Source organism: Neolamprologus brichardi, chromosome 5 (genome assembly GCF_056152115.1).
Source record: "Neolamprologus brichardi isolate AB-2024 chromosome 5, ASM5615211v1, whole genome shotgun sequence".
Lineage (NCBI taxonomy): Eukaryota > Metazoa > Chordata > Actinopteri > Cichliformes > Cichlidae > Neolamprologus > Neolamprologus brichardi.
Window position 1 is genome coordinate 3,233,857 of NC_142108.1, and position 18,329 is coordinate 3,252,185.

Here is an 18,329-nt window from a genome sequence, read left to right on the forward strand (position 1 = left end):
GATAACATATATTTTGGAGCCTTTTTTGTTTCTTTTCTACAAACCAAGCATCCCCGTTAAACCACAGCGACTAACACCTTGTGACGTTACCTTGCTTGTGTGCATTAGAATTATCCATAGATTATATAAAAAGATAGCTGTAGCTCCCAGATCCTACAAGTAAAACTTCCATTCATTTTAATGGCCAGTAGAGGGCAACTTCTGAATTATTCAGATTATATAAAAATCTAAAGGAAAACAGCCGTGCTTTTGTTCATATAGCACCAAATCTCAATAACAGTCACCTCAAAGTGATTTAGAAGGATACAACCCTCATTGGGGAAATTCATGTATTCCTGCAGCAAAGTTACAGGAAGACGGAGCATCCGGATTCATGGTATTATTATTATTATTAAATGTATTATTTCTATTGTAAAGAACTAAAGAGGAAACTCCAACAATCGGACGACCTCTTATGAGAAAGCACTTGGCAACAGTGGGAAAGAAAAACTCCTGTTTAACTGGAAGAAACCACCAACAGAAGCAGGCTCAAGAAGGGGAAGCCTCTGCAGCAATTGGTTGGGTGTGGGGGGAGGAAGACATGATTCTACACTGTGGAAGAGAGACAGAGATTAATAATAACTAATAATTGCAGAGTGGTGTATAAACACAGAGAGAGATATAGTGGGTCAACATCCCTCTTAAGGGTTTAAATACATGAAACTCCACCATTTGATTGTAGAAGTTTCTTGGATGACAGGTGAGATGTCGTCATGAAACTCACATAAATCCGGTCCCTTTCTTTTCAAGCTCCTTTGACTATCGTTACCTGGATGACAGATCACCCATGTCCTTCAAAACCAGTGCCATATTTTAAAGACGATTAAAACATAGTTTGAACGTTGCTATTCTCGAATGTGATCTTTTATTTCCTATTAAATGAATCACTCGCCTTCCATCACACGCAGACTCACGCAGGATCCAGCCGTGTGCTGATGTCAGATGGTGTTGAGTGATCGGTATTATTTTCATACAGCTTGCGCAGATGTCCCAAAATTCCTCAAATGACAGCAAATGAGGGTAATCTCCCAAGTTTCATGACCTGGATCATCTGCCACAGACAGTTGGGATGGATGTTACGCAGCAGCCCCCACCACCCCTCACCCGTGGATCCCCTATTCACCCTCATCCACCCCAGTGAGGCGTTCACACATTCCCTGAGTTTCTGGAGTGCTGTCTGTCAGCGCCTTCTTCCGCTAAAGAGACGCTGACAGCCATTAATTATCACACGGGCTGAACGAAGGGCATTCCTCTCTGCTGAAATATTCATGCAGACACACACGCAGATGCTCCTCAGCCCTCTGCATCCACACACATATGCTGAGAGACGCCACCTGGCCTCCACCGGTCTTCATTGCATTTGACAAATGAGTAAACGTTTTGTTCCAAGCAGTTGTCCGATCCCCGCCGAGCCTGGGACGAGCAGGCCGAGGCCGCGATGTAATAACCGCTCACCACACCAGCACACATAAAAACACACGCAGCGCTGGCCTTCAGCTGCATGTGCTGCACCCACTTTTATGAGACGATTTTATGATGATCTGCACAGATACTGATTTGTGATGAAAAGCACGCTGAGGATTTTAGCAGTTTATCGGAGCTAAGCGGTAAATCACCGTTCCGACATCTCAGCTGTATACAGTACGAGGGCATGTGTGCGCGATGTGTGTGCGCGCATGGAAATAACTCTCCAGTGCTGGCTGAAGCCACAGGACACAGCACTGAAGGCTTGACAGTTTGTGTTGTTTCAGTGTCCGGAGTCGCTTCCAACACACAGAACACAATGTGGTTTTTTTATGTGGATGTTGGCTGGGGTGTAGAGCTGCAGGTTTGGTTTAATTGCTCTCCAGCAGGTAGAAGGGGGAAGCTGGGAGAAAACTGAGGGTGGAGAGTGTGGGGTCTTTATTTTTACACCAGCCGTGTTATAAATCATTGGGGGAAGTGGCCCTGAGCACTTGGGTTTATTCCATCGAAAAGCTGTTTGTACTGGATGAAGAGATTGTCATCCTTGCTCGGTGCCAGACACTAACTGATGCAGCTTACAGTTACCCAGCATTGGGAGCGCTTGGCCACACCTAGAGAAAAATCACTGTGCAGATGTTTTTGACCCCACTTACACTGATAGCACAGTACATTTTAGGGAACGTTGTAGGACTGTCTGAGAGAAATTGCTTAAATATGACAGGGATCTGCTAAAGGATGAAGACTATTTAACTATTTCTTGTTCATTAGTAGGGGCAGAGTGATCAGTGTTGGGGAGTAACGGAATACATGTACCGCCGTTACGTATTTAAAATACAAAATATGAGTAACTGTATTCCGTTACAGTTACCGTTTAAAAAGGTGGTATTTAGAATACAGTTACTTTGTTGAAATAAATGGATTACACGGTGGTACTTCCCTGTTTCATATTGTGGGTCAGGACTGTTTGGGTTTTGTTTGACAGCTACGTTCTGTTGTTCCAGGCGGCAACGTTACGGTTGCCATGGTTACAGGGTGACGCTCTCTCTGCCTGTTTCCTGGGTGAGAGAGGCCTTTTTGTTGTTGTTGCGCTAAGCTAATAGTCAGAATGCTACAGGTATAGCTTTAAAGAATGTAGCATCATGGGCAGTGTAGTCCGTGCTGCAGGGAGAATGGACTGCTGTACCCGTTATGTGTCTGTGAGCGAGGGAGGGAGAAAAAGTACGAGCTGTCATCGAGCAAAAACGGGAGCTGGAAGCATGTAAATATAATAATAACCACTGCAGCCAAGAAGAGTGCCTGACGAGCCCAGTTGTAAGTAAGCTATTAAGACTCGACTGTACACCGTGTTCGTGTTTTCCTCCAAAACAATAAGTTCTGTTGGAGCAGCCTTTCAACGCCTCTCTCTGTCTCTCGCAAGCAAAGTTGACCCAGACAACAAAGTAAAGCTAGTTTTCGGCTACGAGCCCGACACAGAACCCACCGTATTAGTCAGAGGTCCCTTTACTACGGTTTGGAGCCGCGGACCTTCAGTAACAGTAATAAATCACAGCAATAGTACATTCATGTAGTTGTAAACAGCATGATAATATATTAAGTAATCCAAAGTATTCAGAATACGTTACTCTCATTGAGTAACATAACGGAATATGTTACAGAATACATTTTGGGGCATGTATTCTGTATTCTGTAATGGAATACATTTTAAAAGTAACCTTCCCAGAGTGATGCAGGTGATTGGCAGGTAGGCTGGTGTGGCAGTAAGTTTATTAGTGTGCTTAACTTCAGCTTTGAATAAAGACCAAAAGACAACCAGCTAATCCGTGACTCATAGTGTTACCATTCATGCAGTAGGAATCATTGCTGCTTCCCAAACTGAATGATTGGTACTCTGGAATCACAGTCCAAGAAAAACAATGCAGTTAGTGTCTCATAAGGTGATTCAAAAACAGTTAACCAATGTGACAGAGTTGAGTTTTCTCTTACACTCAGGTACAAATTTATTTTTTCTATCGATCGCTCACAGTTTTTTCCCCAGGGCTGGCCAGGTGGATGTTTTGATGTTTTGACTTGGGTTTTTTTTTTAGGCAAAGTATCTGTCCAAAGATCTGTTTGTTTCTTGAACTCTGCAGGCTCTTTGAGATATTTTCTGGTAAAGTCTCACCTGGCCTTCCTGCTCTTGAGCGTAACTAGTGATTTGTAACCCCCCCCCCACTTTGATACTGTTATGACTTCCTTAAGACTGTCCTTGTATGATCAGTAGATCATAGTTAGATGTTGAGATTTTCTTAAACAAGAACAAACAAAGTAATCTTATGCTGTCTTCCGGAGCCGTTAGGACTGGCTGAGTTGGCCAGCAGATTTCCTGTTTGTTTGTTTTTTAAGAATGTACCACATTGTTGATGTGGACACTTCTAAAGTTTTTCATTTCTTTCTTGTTAATGTTTTGGTCTTTGAGCCTAATGATGGTCTCCTTCACTTTCGTTAACATCTCTTTGGACTACAAAACAGCTACCAAACCCAAGTTTAACACTTGGAATCAAGCCCTGATCTTCTAGCTTCTATTTGTCATGGAATATAATGAATACTGTATTTGGAGTAATTGGACCATTGCTTGTCCGTCAATGGTCCAATTAATCATGAGGCTGGGGCACTGTGTATAAAGGTTAATGCAATACTTTTAAACCCCTTAAATCAAAGCTGGAGTCCTCAGTCACATCTTAACTATTTGATTTGAAATTCACTGCGGCTGCGTACAGAGGAAAAACTATGCAAAGTACGTCACCGTCTAAATACAGCACTTTCATTTTACCTTTCTGTTCATTTGGACATGGACATCAACACATTTGCTTGAAACGAGTATATTTTCACTGTCACGGTGTTTGTTTGGTCCTCAATTAGAATTACAGAAGTTTTTAAAAGGTCTTTAAAATTCGTAGGCGCCCTGTGTGAGTGGAATACGTGTCTGACAGCCAGGCAGCCATCAGGTGAGGCTACCACTGGTCACCGCAAGGATTATTTTGACACGGTGGGTTGCTGTTAGTTAATAGATACATGTAACGCACACACACACTCTAACCTCTTTCGCCCGCATACACAGGCAGCTTTGGTTTTGGGAATATGTGTATTCAGTGTCCAGGTGTTAAGGGAAAGTTCTTTGCAGTTGAGCTGATGACAGACATGTGGCTATAACTACACATAGAAAGTATGTGTGCAGGAGCAGACTCAGTGATCCTCCATACCAGCATCCAGAGATGAAGCTGTGGCAGCTAAAGCCCCCATCAACAGTCTGATCCACCATCTCTGTGGGGGAGAAGCTGTTTCACTCCTCCTCTCTCTGATGTTTCCTTATCTGATCCGTCCGCTCTGGGATGAATTGCAATCTGAAAGATGTTAACTCGCTGTTTGGAATTTTACTACGATCTAAATAATTTTTGCATGTGAGAAATAGGCCGTGTTAAATTTCACTATAAATGCCTCAGCGCAAGTCCAAAACCCTTGGTCGCACTTGGTTTTTACTTACCCTGCATTACGTTTTTATGTTGAATTGCACTATTAAAAACTAGATGTGTAACCTGGATCGCTAATCAAGCTTCAAAAAAGTATTTACAACAAAATATTCAGTCACAGAATTTTATTTAAATTGTTTATCCCTGTTTTATTATTATTATTATTACAATCTAGTTTTCCTGGCACCTCATGTTGAATACACCCTCACTTCTAAGCTCTGAGAGGATGCGACACACATTAAGTATGTGGTACTGGTCTGTGTAGTCATGGATAAGTAATAAAACAAAAGCATTTGTTTCAGTCTACACCCCTCTCCATCTGTCTTTTGAGGCCTTTAAATTCAGCCTGGTTTCACTAGAAAACGTCTGATTGCTGATTTGTTTGGGATTATCGTCCTGTTCCATGATCCAATTTAAGCAAACCTTCAGCTGTCAGACACATGGCCTATCGAGGAGCTCGTGGTTGACTCAGTGACTGCAAGGTGCCCAGATCCTGTGGTTGCAAAACAAGCCGAAGTTATGAGCCCTCCCCCACCGTGCAGGTCTGTGTGCTGATATGCTGTGTTTGTTTTCCCCCCCCAACGTGGAGCTGTGCATTAAATGATATAAATGTCATATTTCATGAACTAACATGAGACTGGGCTGTCATACCACAGACCAGAAGTTATAGGTCTTAGTGGTTTATGTGGTTTCCAGGACTTTCATTATAAAATCCCCAGTGAGATGCTGAGAGCATATTTCATGGAAAACATTACGGGAGATCCAGGATTTTCTATCATTCGATTGACTTGATCTGTTCGGGACTCCCAAGCAGGTAGAATACAGCACACACATTTTTAATGTGAAGTGTCAGATGTAAAACACTGACGCTGGTGTCTCAGTGGCCACCAGCATGGTTTTAACAAACGCTCTTCTTGTGTTGCACAACGCGACCGTTTCACAGCAAAAAAACACTGGAGACACTAAGAGGAAAGCCGAGAGGGAAGATGAGGGGAGGAGAGCAGGAGGAGAAAGAACTGCAACTGTCATCATAAACAAGAACCATCTGTCTCATTTGTGTAACTTGTTTTCTTTTAATATGAGAAGTATGCTGAAGAGATCTGGGAGTTTGAGAGAGGCCTGGGAGGGCTGGGCCCTGGGCTAAAGCCAGCCTTCTCCTGGGTTCTCTGAGCGACTGGCATTAATATCCAGCCAACCTGCAGAGTTAACCCTTTGCACGCTCGCAACACAGACTGATGGAGAAAGACGGCAAACTTTTAACGGGCTTTAACCTTTAACGTGCGTAGGTAGCTGAGTGGTAAATGGAGCTGTCTGAGGGATGAAGTGTTGGAAAGGAAATGCATTGGGATGAATACATGAATATATTCCAAATTTAATTTGATAGAGCTCCCCAAAGATGCCTTTTAATCATGCTAACACCGTGTCTGCAGAGAGCCAGAGCTAATTCAGAATTCCCAGGCTTGGTTCCATAAGTGAGGAAACTTTGTTCACTATCCAGCTGATTTGATCCCACAGAGCAGCCTCAGAACAAATCCTTACCTGATATTCTGTAATGTTTTTGACTTTTTTTTGACAAAAGTCGTTCTTAATAATGCATTTGAAATCACAAAACTTCACTTTTGCAGTAAATGAAAAGAATCAACCCCCCAAAACACTACACCTGAGAATATTGTTTAGGGAATCACAACTTTATACCAGTAGTAATGGTCATTTTGGTATCTATAGTAGGGTGCAAAAGTCTTGCACCAACCCTTACTTCTTCATGTTTTGCATGAAAAATGGGAAATGAGTGCAGCGATTTACTGAAACGTGGAAATACAGTATATGTGAAAAAAGTTTGTACAACTGTAACAAGCTTGAAAGTCAATTTTTGGTGTGATCATCTTTATTCTTCAACGCAGCCTGAACTCTCTTAGGCAAGCTTTCTTGTGATTTCTTTAAGTAGCTTTCAGGAATAGTTCTCCAGGCTTTTTGAAGGACTTTCAACGCTCTTCTTTGCTCTGCTGATGATGGCACACTGCTTCAGTAATGTTCAGGTCTGTGCTCTGGGGAGGCCAGTCCATGACTCATAGTGCTCTCTGTGTTTTTCTATCCAGGTATGCTTTTACTGAATTCACATATTAAACAAAATTACCTTTATCAATGTGTGAAAGAAGATAGGTAGACAGATTATTTTCCAAGAAAATATATATCTTGAAAAGTATCTGACATATGAAGCTACAATTTCACAGCAATCTTTATAAATTAATAAGCAGGAGGCTTGGTTGATTTGATAATATGTCGATGTGGCTCATGTCTCTTTCTTACTCTCACTCTCTTTGATTCATGTGTAAGATGGATCATTTAATTACAGTTTGGATTTTGGTATTTAAGTGAGCGGATAGCCCACATTGTCCTCATAATCCACTGCAAAAATAACAATGATAGTTTGATATTGTTTTCTTAGGTTTTACACGTGCCTGCATCTACTAGGAGCAGTAGTGATAAAAACATTAACATGTAATTACAAGGCCAAGCTCAAATGACTCTAATGTGTCCAAAATCAGAATACTGGGGCTGCGCCTGAATGTCATGTTGAAAAATTAGGCTTTCACCACTCAGACTCTCTCCACATAGATCAAAATCTGATGGTACATTTCAGAAAAAAACATGGCGGGTACAGGAAAATTACTTTTTAATATAACTGGGTACATGACCACTTTGACTGAGAGGTGTGGAGCTGTAGTTAGGCCTCCATTGATTTGGCACAGTGAACTGGATTTCTTCACTTTGTGGTGAAATGCTGTGTGGTACAAGTGGTACAAGGCTTGTTCAAGAGAGCTGCACTTCACTTTTGGTGAGTAAAATTCTGGTATTTTAGTAGTCTGATGCTTAGCTGATAGGTGTCACTGTTCATTCCGCCCATACAGTTTATGGCCGACTCACTAGGGACGGGAATTGATAAGAACTTAATGATTCAGATTTAGCGTGTTAGAGGTATTTCTCCTTGTGATCAGTGTTGGGGCCATTACTCAAAAAAAGTAATGTATTACACATACTACACAGAACACAACGGCTTTAACGTCACTTTGGATTCTTGGCTAGCTTAGCGTTAGCAGGCACCGAAGATGTGTCAGCAGCATAATGCGGTTGATTCTGTTGTGGACGCAGTTTGCACTTTACCATTGAACTGTTGTCCTTTTGTGCAATAAAAAAAAAAAATTGTAATGTCAATATCCAAGCTGCAGGATGCACCACTATTTTCCTCCTCTGGCACACAAACTAGCGCAAGTGCAAGGGGAACCGATAAGCTGAAGGTCCGGAGAGACATGATGAGGGGTTCGGTCATTCAGTGGACGAATGCACGTCTATCACCTCGTTGCATGTCTATGAAAGGTGTGTGTATTCGATAGTGAGTGCCTCTTTTTGTTTGGGGAGGTTGGTTATGGCCTGTTAAACGTTTGTGTGGATGGTATGCTAGGTATTAGTCTAATATGTCAGCTATGATTAGCTTAAACATTTATGTTTCAGTGCTCATAAATCCAGATTTGTTGCATTTTGATTCTGACAGACTCTCTAGTGTACACAGATTAAGTGGTAAAACCCCCACTGTCAGCCTCTTGTCTCTGCCACAACCACAGAAGACCACAAGAAGCATTAGCCTTCTCTGGCTGGCTCGCTGTACAATACATGTCACTATCTCAGCATGCGTGCACACACACACACAAATTTGGTTGCAGACTTTCGCAATCAGCGTGGCCACCACCACCCACCTCATGTGGGCCATCACAGTGGCTTAATGAAGGACAGATCTGAGAGTGGTTACAGTTACGTTTTCCGCAGAGTGGAGCGCTGACTGGGTCCAGTGTTAAGTCAACGATATTGGAGACGAACGAGCAAGCAAGCCAGAGCTGGAAGGGTGCAGGGGGGTAGCATGATACTGATAGAGATAGAAGGAGGAAAAAAAAGCATATGCCATGTGGTCTGCATTTCACTATAATCCCTGTTCTAGCCTGGTGTTCCTGCTTGTGCTCCTTCTTCAGCCCAAACCCAATCAGACGGGCTTTGAAATCTGAGCAGTCGCTCCGGTTCTTCCCAAAACTGCCTTCCCCACGCTGCAGGAAATACATCCTTGGTTGGTGTAGCATAAGCGCTGATATATGGTGCATAAACTGTGTTTATAGGTGTCAGGGGTGCAGGAAAACATCTCGGGGTGTACTGCTCACACACTCATACACACACGCACGCACACACACAAAATACTGCACAGTGCAAACTGTGGCCACATAATAATGCAGCTGAAAGACACGGGAAATGGGTGATTTTATTGAAATATGTGTATGTCTGTCAGCAGAGCTCTGTGTGTGTGTGTGTTTGGAGTTGGTGGTGGAGACTCTGCACTCTTTTACTTTCCATCTTCTTGTCTAATATATCTGCCTGTCTCTCTCCTACACACACACACACACACACACACACGTGTTTTATAACAAAAAGCAACAAAAGCCTTTTTTTTGACACAGCATATATTCATTATTAACATACATTCATAGGCAGTATAGTCTTCAGTGTATAAGTCTTTACAGATCTACAGTATGTCTCTATGATGATAGCAAGTTATTATAGGAAAGCTTGGCTTTATGATGGTGGTACAAGATGACAGTAGAGTCCTGAAAGTGGCATGAGAAACTGTGTGTGTAGTGTGTGTGTGTGTGCGTGTTAGGAAAGGAACAGGGAACACTTGGTCGTGTGATTTTGTGTTTGTTGCTGTAGGGCGAGGGCTCTATGTGCGCTTGGAGAGAAAGTGCTTCAGTCATCATGTGTGATGAACATGCTCGGCAACCCTCTGGCAGACCCCTTTCTTTGTATGTCTGAATGTGTATTTACATTATGTCTGTTTGGAGATGCTCGCATGTCGCTGTGTGTTAACTTGACTGTGTGTTGTTTGCATTAAGCTGACTAGCATTTGGCAGATGACAGCGTGCAGCAGAAGGTCAGAACCCACGTCGATTCCCAAACGAGCACACAGGGTGATGCTGAGGACATGCGCCGAAGCTGACGTAGAAAGTGTTTTCCGTGGAAGCTGTCTGGTGTGTGTTTGTGGCTAGCAGCTGTGGGTGAATGCAGGTGTGAGTGTTTTGTTTGACCGACGCCCATCACCTGCCTACTGAAAAAAACAGGACACAGCTGACAGTGGCTTTCGTCCGTCCGTCATCGTCCTCTCGTTGGTAGGAAGACAGTGGATGAGTGAGTAGAGCAGCATCAGGGTGTTGCGGAGGGCAAAATAAGCGACTCAGAGGCAAATGAGCCTCAGCGCAGCCATGTATACTCAGAAAGCAAATCACAAAGTGTTCCTCTTTGTTGTTTTCGCCTGTCCTGTGACAGACTCGCAGTCTCCATTTTTGTCTCCAAGTGAGTCCCTGAAGCAGCAGCAGCAACAAGGGCTGACGGCCAACAACCCTCCTCCTTAACACAACCCCCAAACCCCCAAACTGCCTAGCCGTTTGTCTAGTTTGTCCATGATAAACTCCACTCGTCGGTTTGTCTGTAGTCCTTCTATAACTGCCCCTGTCAACCCCCTCAGCAAAAACTCTCAACAAATAAGTTAAACATTACAAAAATAAGGATCAATGACAAACTAAATATGACTGTGAGGGAGCGAATCAGGAACTGAAAGATGCTCTCTACTTGAGAAGAAACAAACAGACTGTAGCTTTATAGGAAATCCCATGCCTAATCTACTGATGTCCACTAAGGTGGCAAAAAAAAATAAAGGATCGGATGACCTTTGACCTCTCAGGCAATCAGTCTGTGTCTGTTGAATAGCAGTAGGAGGCTGGGATGGTTAAAGGAGACGAAGGAACCAAACAAGTCCTCCCTACTCCCTCTTTTCTTTAGCCGGTCAGGAGTACGGGGCATTTTTTGTCTATCAGCAGTTCCCTCTGTGCCTCCGCCTCCATCACCGGCACGTGTGAATCTCCACCATTTTACGGCACTGTTTGCATTTGACGTAACAGCACCAGTGGAACTTACAGCTGCACCTGTCCACCACCTCCACCTCCTGTGTCTGGAAGCCACGGCCGCAGCACATCAGCTCACAGCCGTCGATGGCCTTGGATGTTCGGTTACACTGGCGACCCACCGTGCCCAGCATCCCTGGCGTGCGTGGATCGTAATCGCAGAAATCTGGACTCGGTTCCAGGTAGACCAGGTCTTCATCCGTGTGAGGTTTGAACTGGGAATTGCGAGGAACAAGGACTTTGGTTGTGCCCACCTTCCGCTGCTCCACCTCGGTAGCGCCGTCAAACTTCTCCTTGATGATGTTGCCCACCTTGCGAAATGGTGGCATGGCTTTCCAGCAGGTCTTCACCTCACAGGAGCCTGAGACGCCGTGGCATTTGCACTCCACACGCATGTGAGACAGGATGGCCTGCAAGGATTCCAAAGAACATTTGGTTTGCTGAAACAGCTTTAAAAGCAGCACATCTGGATGCCAACATCTGTTTCTATAACGCTGGATTTGCTCTCAGTAACACCTAAAACAAAAATGGAGCTTTGACTCGTATTTCTATTAAATGACTTGATACCTGACTTTGCATTTGTCTCAAATAATTTGTTGTCTTTTAGTTTTCTCACATTTTTTTTAGATCTCTCTTCAGTAACTTTATATTTAATTTGGACTGATGTTAAATGACTGAAGACCAGACTTGATGTTTCTTTTCAAAGAAACTTGACTGTACATTAATGCAGTGCCACACTACAAAAGGGCAAATCTAATTACTAGAGACTTGATTCAAGGGTTTATCTCTTATAATTTGGGGCTCAACTTTCTATTTGGTTATGCTCACTTGGACTTTTCTCGAATGGCTGGACTAGACTACTAACATCAACAACAACATTAAACTTAAAGAACTTGTGACATGATTTGAGAACTCTGGGTTTGACTTTCTAGGCTGACTTGAGAATTGACATTGACTTGTCACATATGGTGTGACTTGATCACAACTTGGCTTAAGCCTGTTTTTAACGAATATAATCCTGACTGGTTTTTTTTTAACTGAAGGACTTAAAACCTTTCAGCTAAAAAAGACTTGTGACTTGTCTTACACAGTGTTGGTCAAGTTACTTGAAAAAAGTAATCAGTAATTAATTACTGATTACTTCCCCAAAAAAGTAATCCCGTTACTTTACTGATTACTTATTTTCAAAAGTAATTAATTACTTAGTTACTTAGTTACTTAGTTACTTTTTAAAAACATGATTTACAACCTGAATAGGTGATAAAGCGATAGATCTTTCAGCCCAATTCTACTTTTTCTACATAATCCATCATACAAAATGTAATCAAATGGAAAAGTCTCTTTTTAAAACTTGTTTTGTTAGTTTTAATCTTTTAACTTTATGCATGAAGCAAAATTTTAATTATATGCACCATTCTCTGACTGGAAGAAATTAGTTTAACATTTAAACCTATTTTCTGCACATTCCAGCACATTATATATATATATCTATATATATAATTTTTTTGTGTTTACACTCACTCTTTCAGATGCAAGTAAAACACAGCAGAAAATAAATAAAGTCAAAGACTAGCGGTCCTTTTGCTCTATTTTCACCTGTAAAGCAGGAGTAGAGTAGGCGGAGGTTTATCCTGGTGCAGGTGTGCCGCAGCGGTCAGTGGAAGGATACCGCAGTTTCTCTGTGAGTTTCTCATTACGTCGTAGCTACTCGGTGCTTGCTTGGAAGTTTAGGGGTTTTTTTTCGCTGTAAAAATAAGTTTTCTTCCCACGCACAGCGGACACTAATGTTTTTGTCTCTTTTTACGGAATCAAACTCAAAATAAGGTCAGTACTTCCACGTTTTAAACGCTGCACGCTCATACTCTCTCCGCACTCGATATATTATCCATTGTTGATCTGCACACAGCTGTTGTCACGAACATCACACTCGCTTACCTCACTGTCATGAGACATTCTCGCAAGAAAATCACGGTTTTAGTAACGCAGTAACGCAGCGTTCCTACGGGAAAGTAACGGTAATCTAATTACCGTTTTTGCAATAGTAATCCCTTACTTTACTCGTTACTTGAAAAAAAGTAATCAGATTACAGTAACGCGTTACAAGTAACGCGTTACTGCCCATCTCTGGTCTTACATGTGTGTCCAGTTACACCTTGGACCTTTCACTGGTGACTTAACACTCAATTTAACCTTATTCTCAAGAAGTTAAAACCTGACCTAGATGGACTTGTCTCAAATGACTTAAGATTTGACTGTAATGGACATCAAACCCCTACAAAAGGTAAAAACTACTTTTTAAAATATCTTGATCCTTTGAATGGCTGGAGACTTGACTTGGGAAGTGTCTTATAACTCTTATGACTTGAGGCTTCTCATCTACTTGAGAGTTGACCTTGGATCTTCTGTAAATAAATTCAAGGTTTCAAGCTTTTTTTTTGTTATCTTGAACGACTTGATTGTTTCAAATAATTTGAACATAAGCCACGGCTCTTTATCAATGCACGATCTGATATCCTCGTGTTGGTGTTGTTCCCAGATCATCATACTAAAGGTTGTTCCAGGATCAACATTGCAAGTGACCAATCAGAATGTTGTGATGCCATACTTTTGCGACTTTGGGAAAAACCGGCGTAAAACAAAAAACTGTACTTAAGCTGCGAGAAACCGCCTTTGTCCGCCGATCAATGGACCCTAACCCTTTAATAAACGCTAAGCAGAATTGACATTGTCCTTGCAACATTGGAATTTCATAAATGCACGAATGGGTTGGTGCGCAAAAGAATAACGTCACAATAATGTGATTGGTCACTTGCAATGTTGAACCTGGAACAACATTTTCATGATGATCTGGGAACAACACCAACACGAGGATATCAGATCATCCCTTTATCAACAGCAGTGGATTACCTTTCTGCCGGCCTCGTTGTTGTGCAGGTTCATGAGAGCCCGACTGGAGGACTGGCCTTTACTCCTCTCCCTCACATCGACAAAGGACTGAGAGAAGGCCACTCCATATGCAATGTTATCGCTGCAGCCTGACCACTGGAACCCTAATAAAGGATATTAACACAGAGACAAGAAACAGTCATCGGCTTTTAAATGTTGCACTGATACTATACCACAAGCTATTTTTCAGTTAGGTTTTATTCTTTATAAACTTATAATTTAATGTGGAAATGTGTGTGGGGTGGCTTTAAAATGTCATCATTAACAGTCTGACAGTTATGTCTGCTTGGAAAACAATTTTCATATTATATAGTCTTATTTCTGCATTAAACTGTACAGGATCAGTTGGCCCTTGTGTTTCCTTTTCTGAGTGTGTGTTTGTGTGAAAGAGTGAGAGAGACCTACCCTCTGGACTGACTCCATGTACATTGTGGTCACAACCACATTTTTCCAGCTCCCCGCTGCTGCAGGCCCTCGTGACCGCAAACGCCACACTGGCTGCTGAGATGGCATACACAAAGGCTGCTTCACGGGTGCCTAACACACAAGCATAAACACAAGCACACAGTCACATTGTGTCATTATGCAAATGAAAAGAGCTCGTACTTCTGAATGATCAGATAAAGTGTATGTGTGTGTGTGTATACACACAAAAGTGTGTTAAAATCTAAAGAATTGGGCCCAGACATTAACACGCTGGAGCCAATATAAATGGAAACAAGATGAGTTATTTATGTTGCACTTTTGTAAATGCAGAACAGATAAACCTGTTTTAGCATTATAGACCAGCTTTCGTGTTGTCTGCCATTAAAGTGTCTTCTGGAATCGCTGCAGTGGATAATCTTACCTTGCGTGACCACTTTCCCAAACACAGGCATCGACTCCAGTGTGGAGCAGTTCCATCGACGGTTGCGAAACTGAAACTGACACTCATCTATAGCCAGCTGGGCTCCACGACGTACCGCATCCATCACCTCCACGCTCCGCTTACAGATCTGAACCTGTAGCGGACACACAGGAGCTGCGTCACCCACAAACGAAGAGCATGCAGCTAAAAAGTTTTTACTGCTCTGATCTAAGCTTAAAATTAGTGGCATGGAGGGGCCGGAGGGGATATTTGTCTTTTAGGGCTCACGTTAGCTAAAACGAGTCACTGGGTTGAACTTGTCGATTTTGTTGGTGCTCTTGGGTCTTTTAGAGCATTTGTAATGGGATTATCTGGGAAATAATACAGTTTGCTGTGTTTTTCCACCTATCCAAGAAGCTTCCCCATCAGCATTTAATAAGTTTGTCACTTACACTGATAAGCAAGTCCATTTGAGCACTTCATGGATGTAGTATTCAACCCAGACTTGCTCCTCTAGCTAATGAATTAGCTCCCCACCCTCTCATCTGTTTATATAGTCATTTCTGAGTCCAAAACCAACATGGGCAAAAATATGAGTGCTTCAGATCCTCAAAAAACAATAGGCAACATCATCACTTTCATCTTTTAAATACGGTCTATTGTTACTACCTGTTTCGGCACTTCATGATGCTTATATGCTCAAACTCTCAGTATTAGCATAATACATTATAACGCCTATGCTGCATGTGCTCTAATAATTTGGGTTGTCTGTGTGCTAGTAGTTATGTAATACCTGTATTCTGTCAGAAACCAAAATACAAGACAAATTAAATTTGACCTGATGGAGAGGCCTCATGACAAGTAAGAGGATCATCAGAATTAAATTCCACTGTAAATTTTCCTGAAGGGCAAATGTCATTGTAACCAATTCGAAACTTGTCAAGAAAATCTCACCCAAAACCGCAAATGTCAACTTTGAGGTGGCGCCAGAGGAAAAGTCAGGGGATCAACAAAGTCATGTCTGGGACCCGGGAATGTCTGTAGAAAATTATGTCCCAATATATCCAGTAGATGTGGAGATATTTCGCTGGATAATGGAACGTTTGGGATTACTGGTGGCACTACAGGAAATGTCTGGGGATCACCTGAGTCAATAGGAGTCAGGAATGTCAGTGTAAAAATCAGTGGCAATGCAACCAGTAGTTAGTGAGACATATCAACATGCTAACTTTACTACCTCTAATTTCCATGAGCCTATGAGTTCCAACGATCATGGCAAAATGTTGTCCATATTGTTACCCATATGGTTTTCTTTAACATATGTAAACTTCTATATGTAGTTTTGTAAATGTGTTCAGTTTTGTTTTGGATGACCTCTTGGATTTAATTTTGGAAATGGAGCCTATATGTTGTTAGTGAGGCAGGACAGGCCACAGGTAACCGCTCAGTGTGCACGGCTGTGCGTTCAACTCAATTTCCAAGCTTGGAGTGTCCAAGACTCACAATACCAAATGTAAACAATCAAGATGGCTTACCACGAGAAACCTTTTTTTTTTCATGGCAGGCAATGCATAGAAATCAGCAAAGCTTAACTGGATATGGAACAGAGGAGGGCAAAACAACAGCTACAAGTGGCTGGAACAAATAATATCGCTACATATCTGTTTCAAATTCCTGACAAAGCAGTAAACCAAATGCCATAAATGTAGCAAACAATGTCATAATGTAGCCTAGAAGCCTTTGATGTATTCTGTAGATGCTACCATATCGAGTAACATAGTAGCCTTAGCTTGTTGGGCTTGATGTTGGGCTATATGGTGTATATGGTGTACAAGTCAGGCCCCAGTTTCTGAATCTTCCAAGGACTCATCTATGAAGTGTTGTCCTCTCAAGAGGAAGCAGGCTGGTTTTGTTTCCGCTACCAACTAACATCAGAAAACCAACGAGCTAACAATCCTTAAAACCGCTTTATGTACACATTTCTTTTTATGTTCAAATTCTTTGAATGTAGAACTTGAGAGAGCTTGGTTTTACTAGTCTACACCATCAAACCTTAAAAATGATTGATAGCAGTAGTTTATAAATTCTTTTTCATGATTAAGGACTTACATGCTTGTTAAAATCATCTGCAACCCTCAGTGATGCAAGTTGAAATTCCTTTGCAGGTCCTTCCATGAACATTTCAGGCTGGGTCCAAAAATGATTCAATCCCCCAGAGACTTCCATGTTAAAATGACCAACTTTACAGCCTTAGGAAGCCATGCTTGTAGGCTGGTGCAATAAATATGTTTGTCCTGTATGGATAGTATTGCTCTTTATGTATATCCATACTGATATTGGAGTTTCGGGTGACTGATGGACACTGATGGACAGCTCACCTTGACTGAATATAACTTTTTATAGTGAAAAACAAGTGCATTTGTAACTTCATAACTGACTTAGTAACTTATTACTACAAAGTCAGTAAGTTGAGTGGAGTACCTGTCTCTGGATCAGGCCTCGTAACCTCTCACACGTCTCCTCGTCCCTGATGCTCCCCACTGATGACAGCTTGGCGAGGTACCTAGTGGAAAAAACAACAAGGCTTCTTTAGTGGGCTAAAAAAGCAATATTTCATTTTACAAATGCACATTGACGAAGGAGACACAGTAAATGGCCTCAAGGTGGATTTGAACAGGGCTCTGCATTAAACTTTATGCTATATGGGTTGCTTGCTAAACTGGCTCCTTCCCCCCTCCAAGATCATCATTCAGTGCAAATATGATACACAAAGAAATTTGTGAGTCTTGAACAAACATTTACTTGGAGCCTACAGGAGGATGCTTGTGAAGTAAGAAGAGCAAGGAGAGTCAGCCGTATGATGCAAGCAGCAACTCGAGTATCCAGCCTGAACTAACTTGCAGACTTTCTTGAGCCATGCTCATCATTAATCATTCTTACAGTTGGGAAGCAGAGCTGCAAAAAGCTCCCGTGCCTTTGTGGGAATGTTTTGGATGAACATCCAACTGTGAGGACACTGAGAGGAGGGAAAGTGGCTTATCACACAAACACACCACCTCCAGGCCAGACAGGTCAGGGAGATATACTGCACACACACACACACACACACACCCACACACACACACACACACACACACACACACACACACACACACACACACAGTCTGGATGCCCTGACCCTACCACTTCCACCTCAGCCTCGTATCTCAAGTCATAGCTTCACCTTACAGAAATAGGCTTTCTCATAACTACCCAAGCTGTGTACTGTCTGCACCCCTCAGTGTCCCAAGACGTCATATGCATCTCCATGTTGAGTCTAAAATGTTTTGTTTTTCTAAAACAAACGCATGTGATCATAAGTTGTTTTCATTTTCCCAAAAAAGGGGAAATAAACCAAACACAGGTTAGAAATCGGTATCTAATAATGATTAATTTTATTTTGGTAAAATATTTAGAGAAACTGTGAAGGCTGAAGTTTAACTATTACACCTGCTTTTGTGAAATACAGCAAAATGGCAATTTTACAACAAG

General features: G+C 42.0%; 1 protein-coding gene across 1 annotated transcript in view; it reads right to left on the reverse strand.

Moving 5' to 3' along the window:
- Nucleotides 1-9,542: 9,542 nt before the first annotated feature.
- Nucleotides 9,543-18,329, reverse strand: part of wnt4 (wingless-type MMTV integration site family, member 4) — a 29,645-nt gene continuing 20,858 nt past the window's right edge. The window contains exons 2-6 of the mRNA XM_006800179.3: nt 17,280-17,361; nt 14,799-14,952; nt 14,357-14,488; nt 13,913-14,055; nt 9,543-11,415 (exon numbers count right to left, since the gene is read on the reverse strand). Of these exons, the coding sequence (XP_006800242.1) occupies nt 10,945-11,415; nt 13,913-14,055; nt 14,357-14,488; nt 14,799-14,952; nt 17,280-17,361 (982 nt within the window). The 3' untranslated portion in view covers nt 9,543-10,944. The remainder of the gene's footprint in view (nt 11,416-13,912; nt 14,056-14,356; nt 14,489-14,798; nt 14,953-17,279; nt 17,362-18,329) is intronic.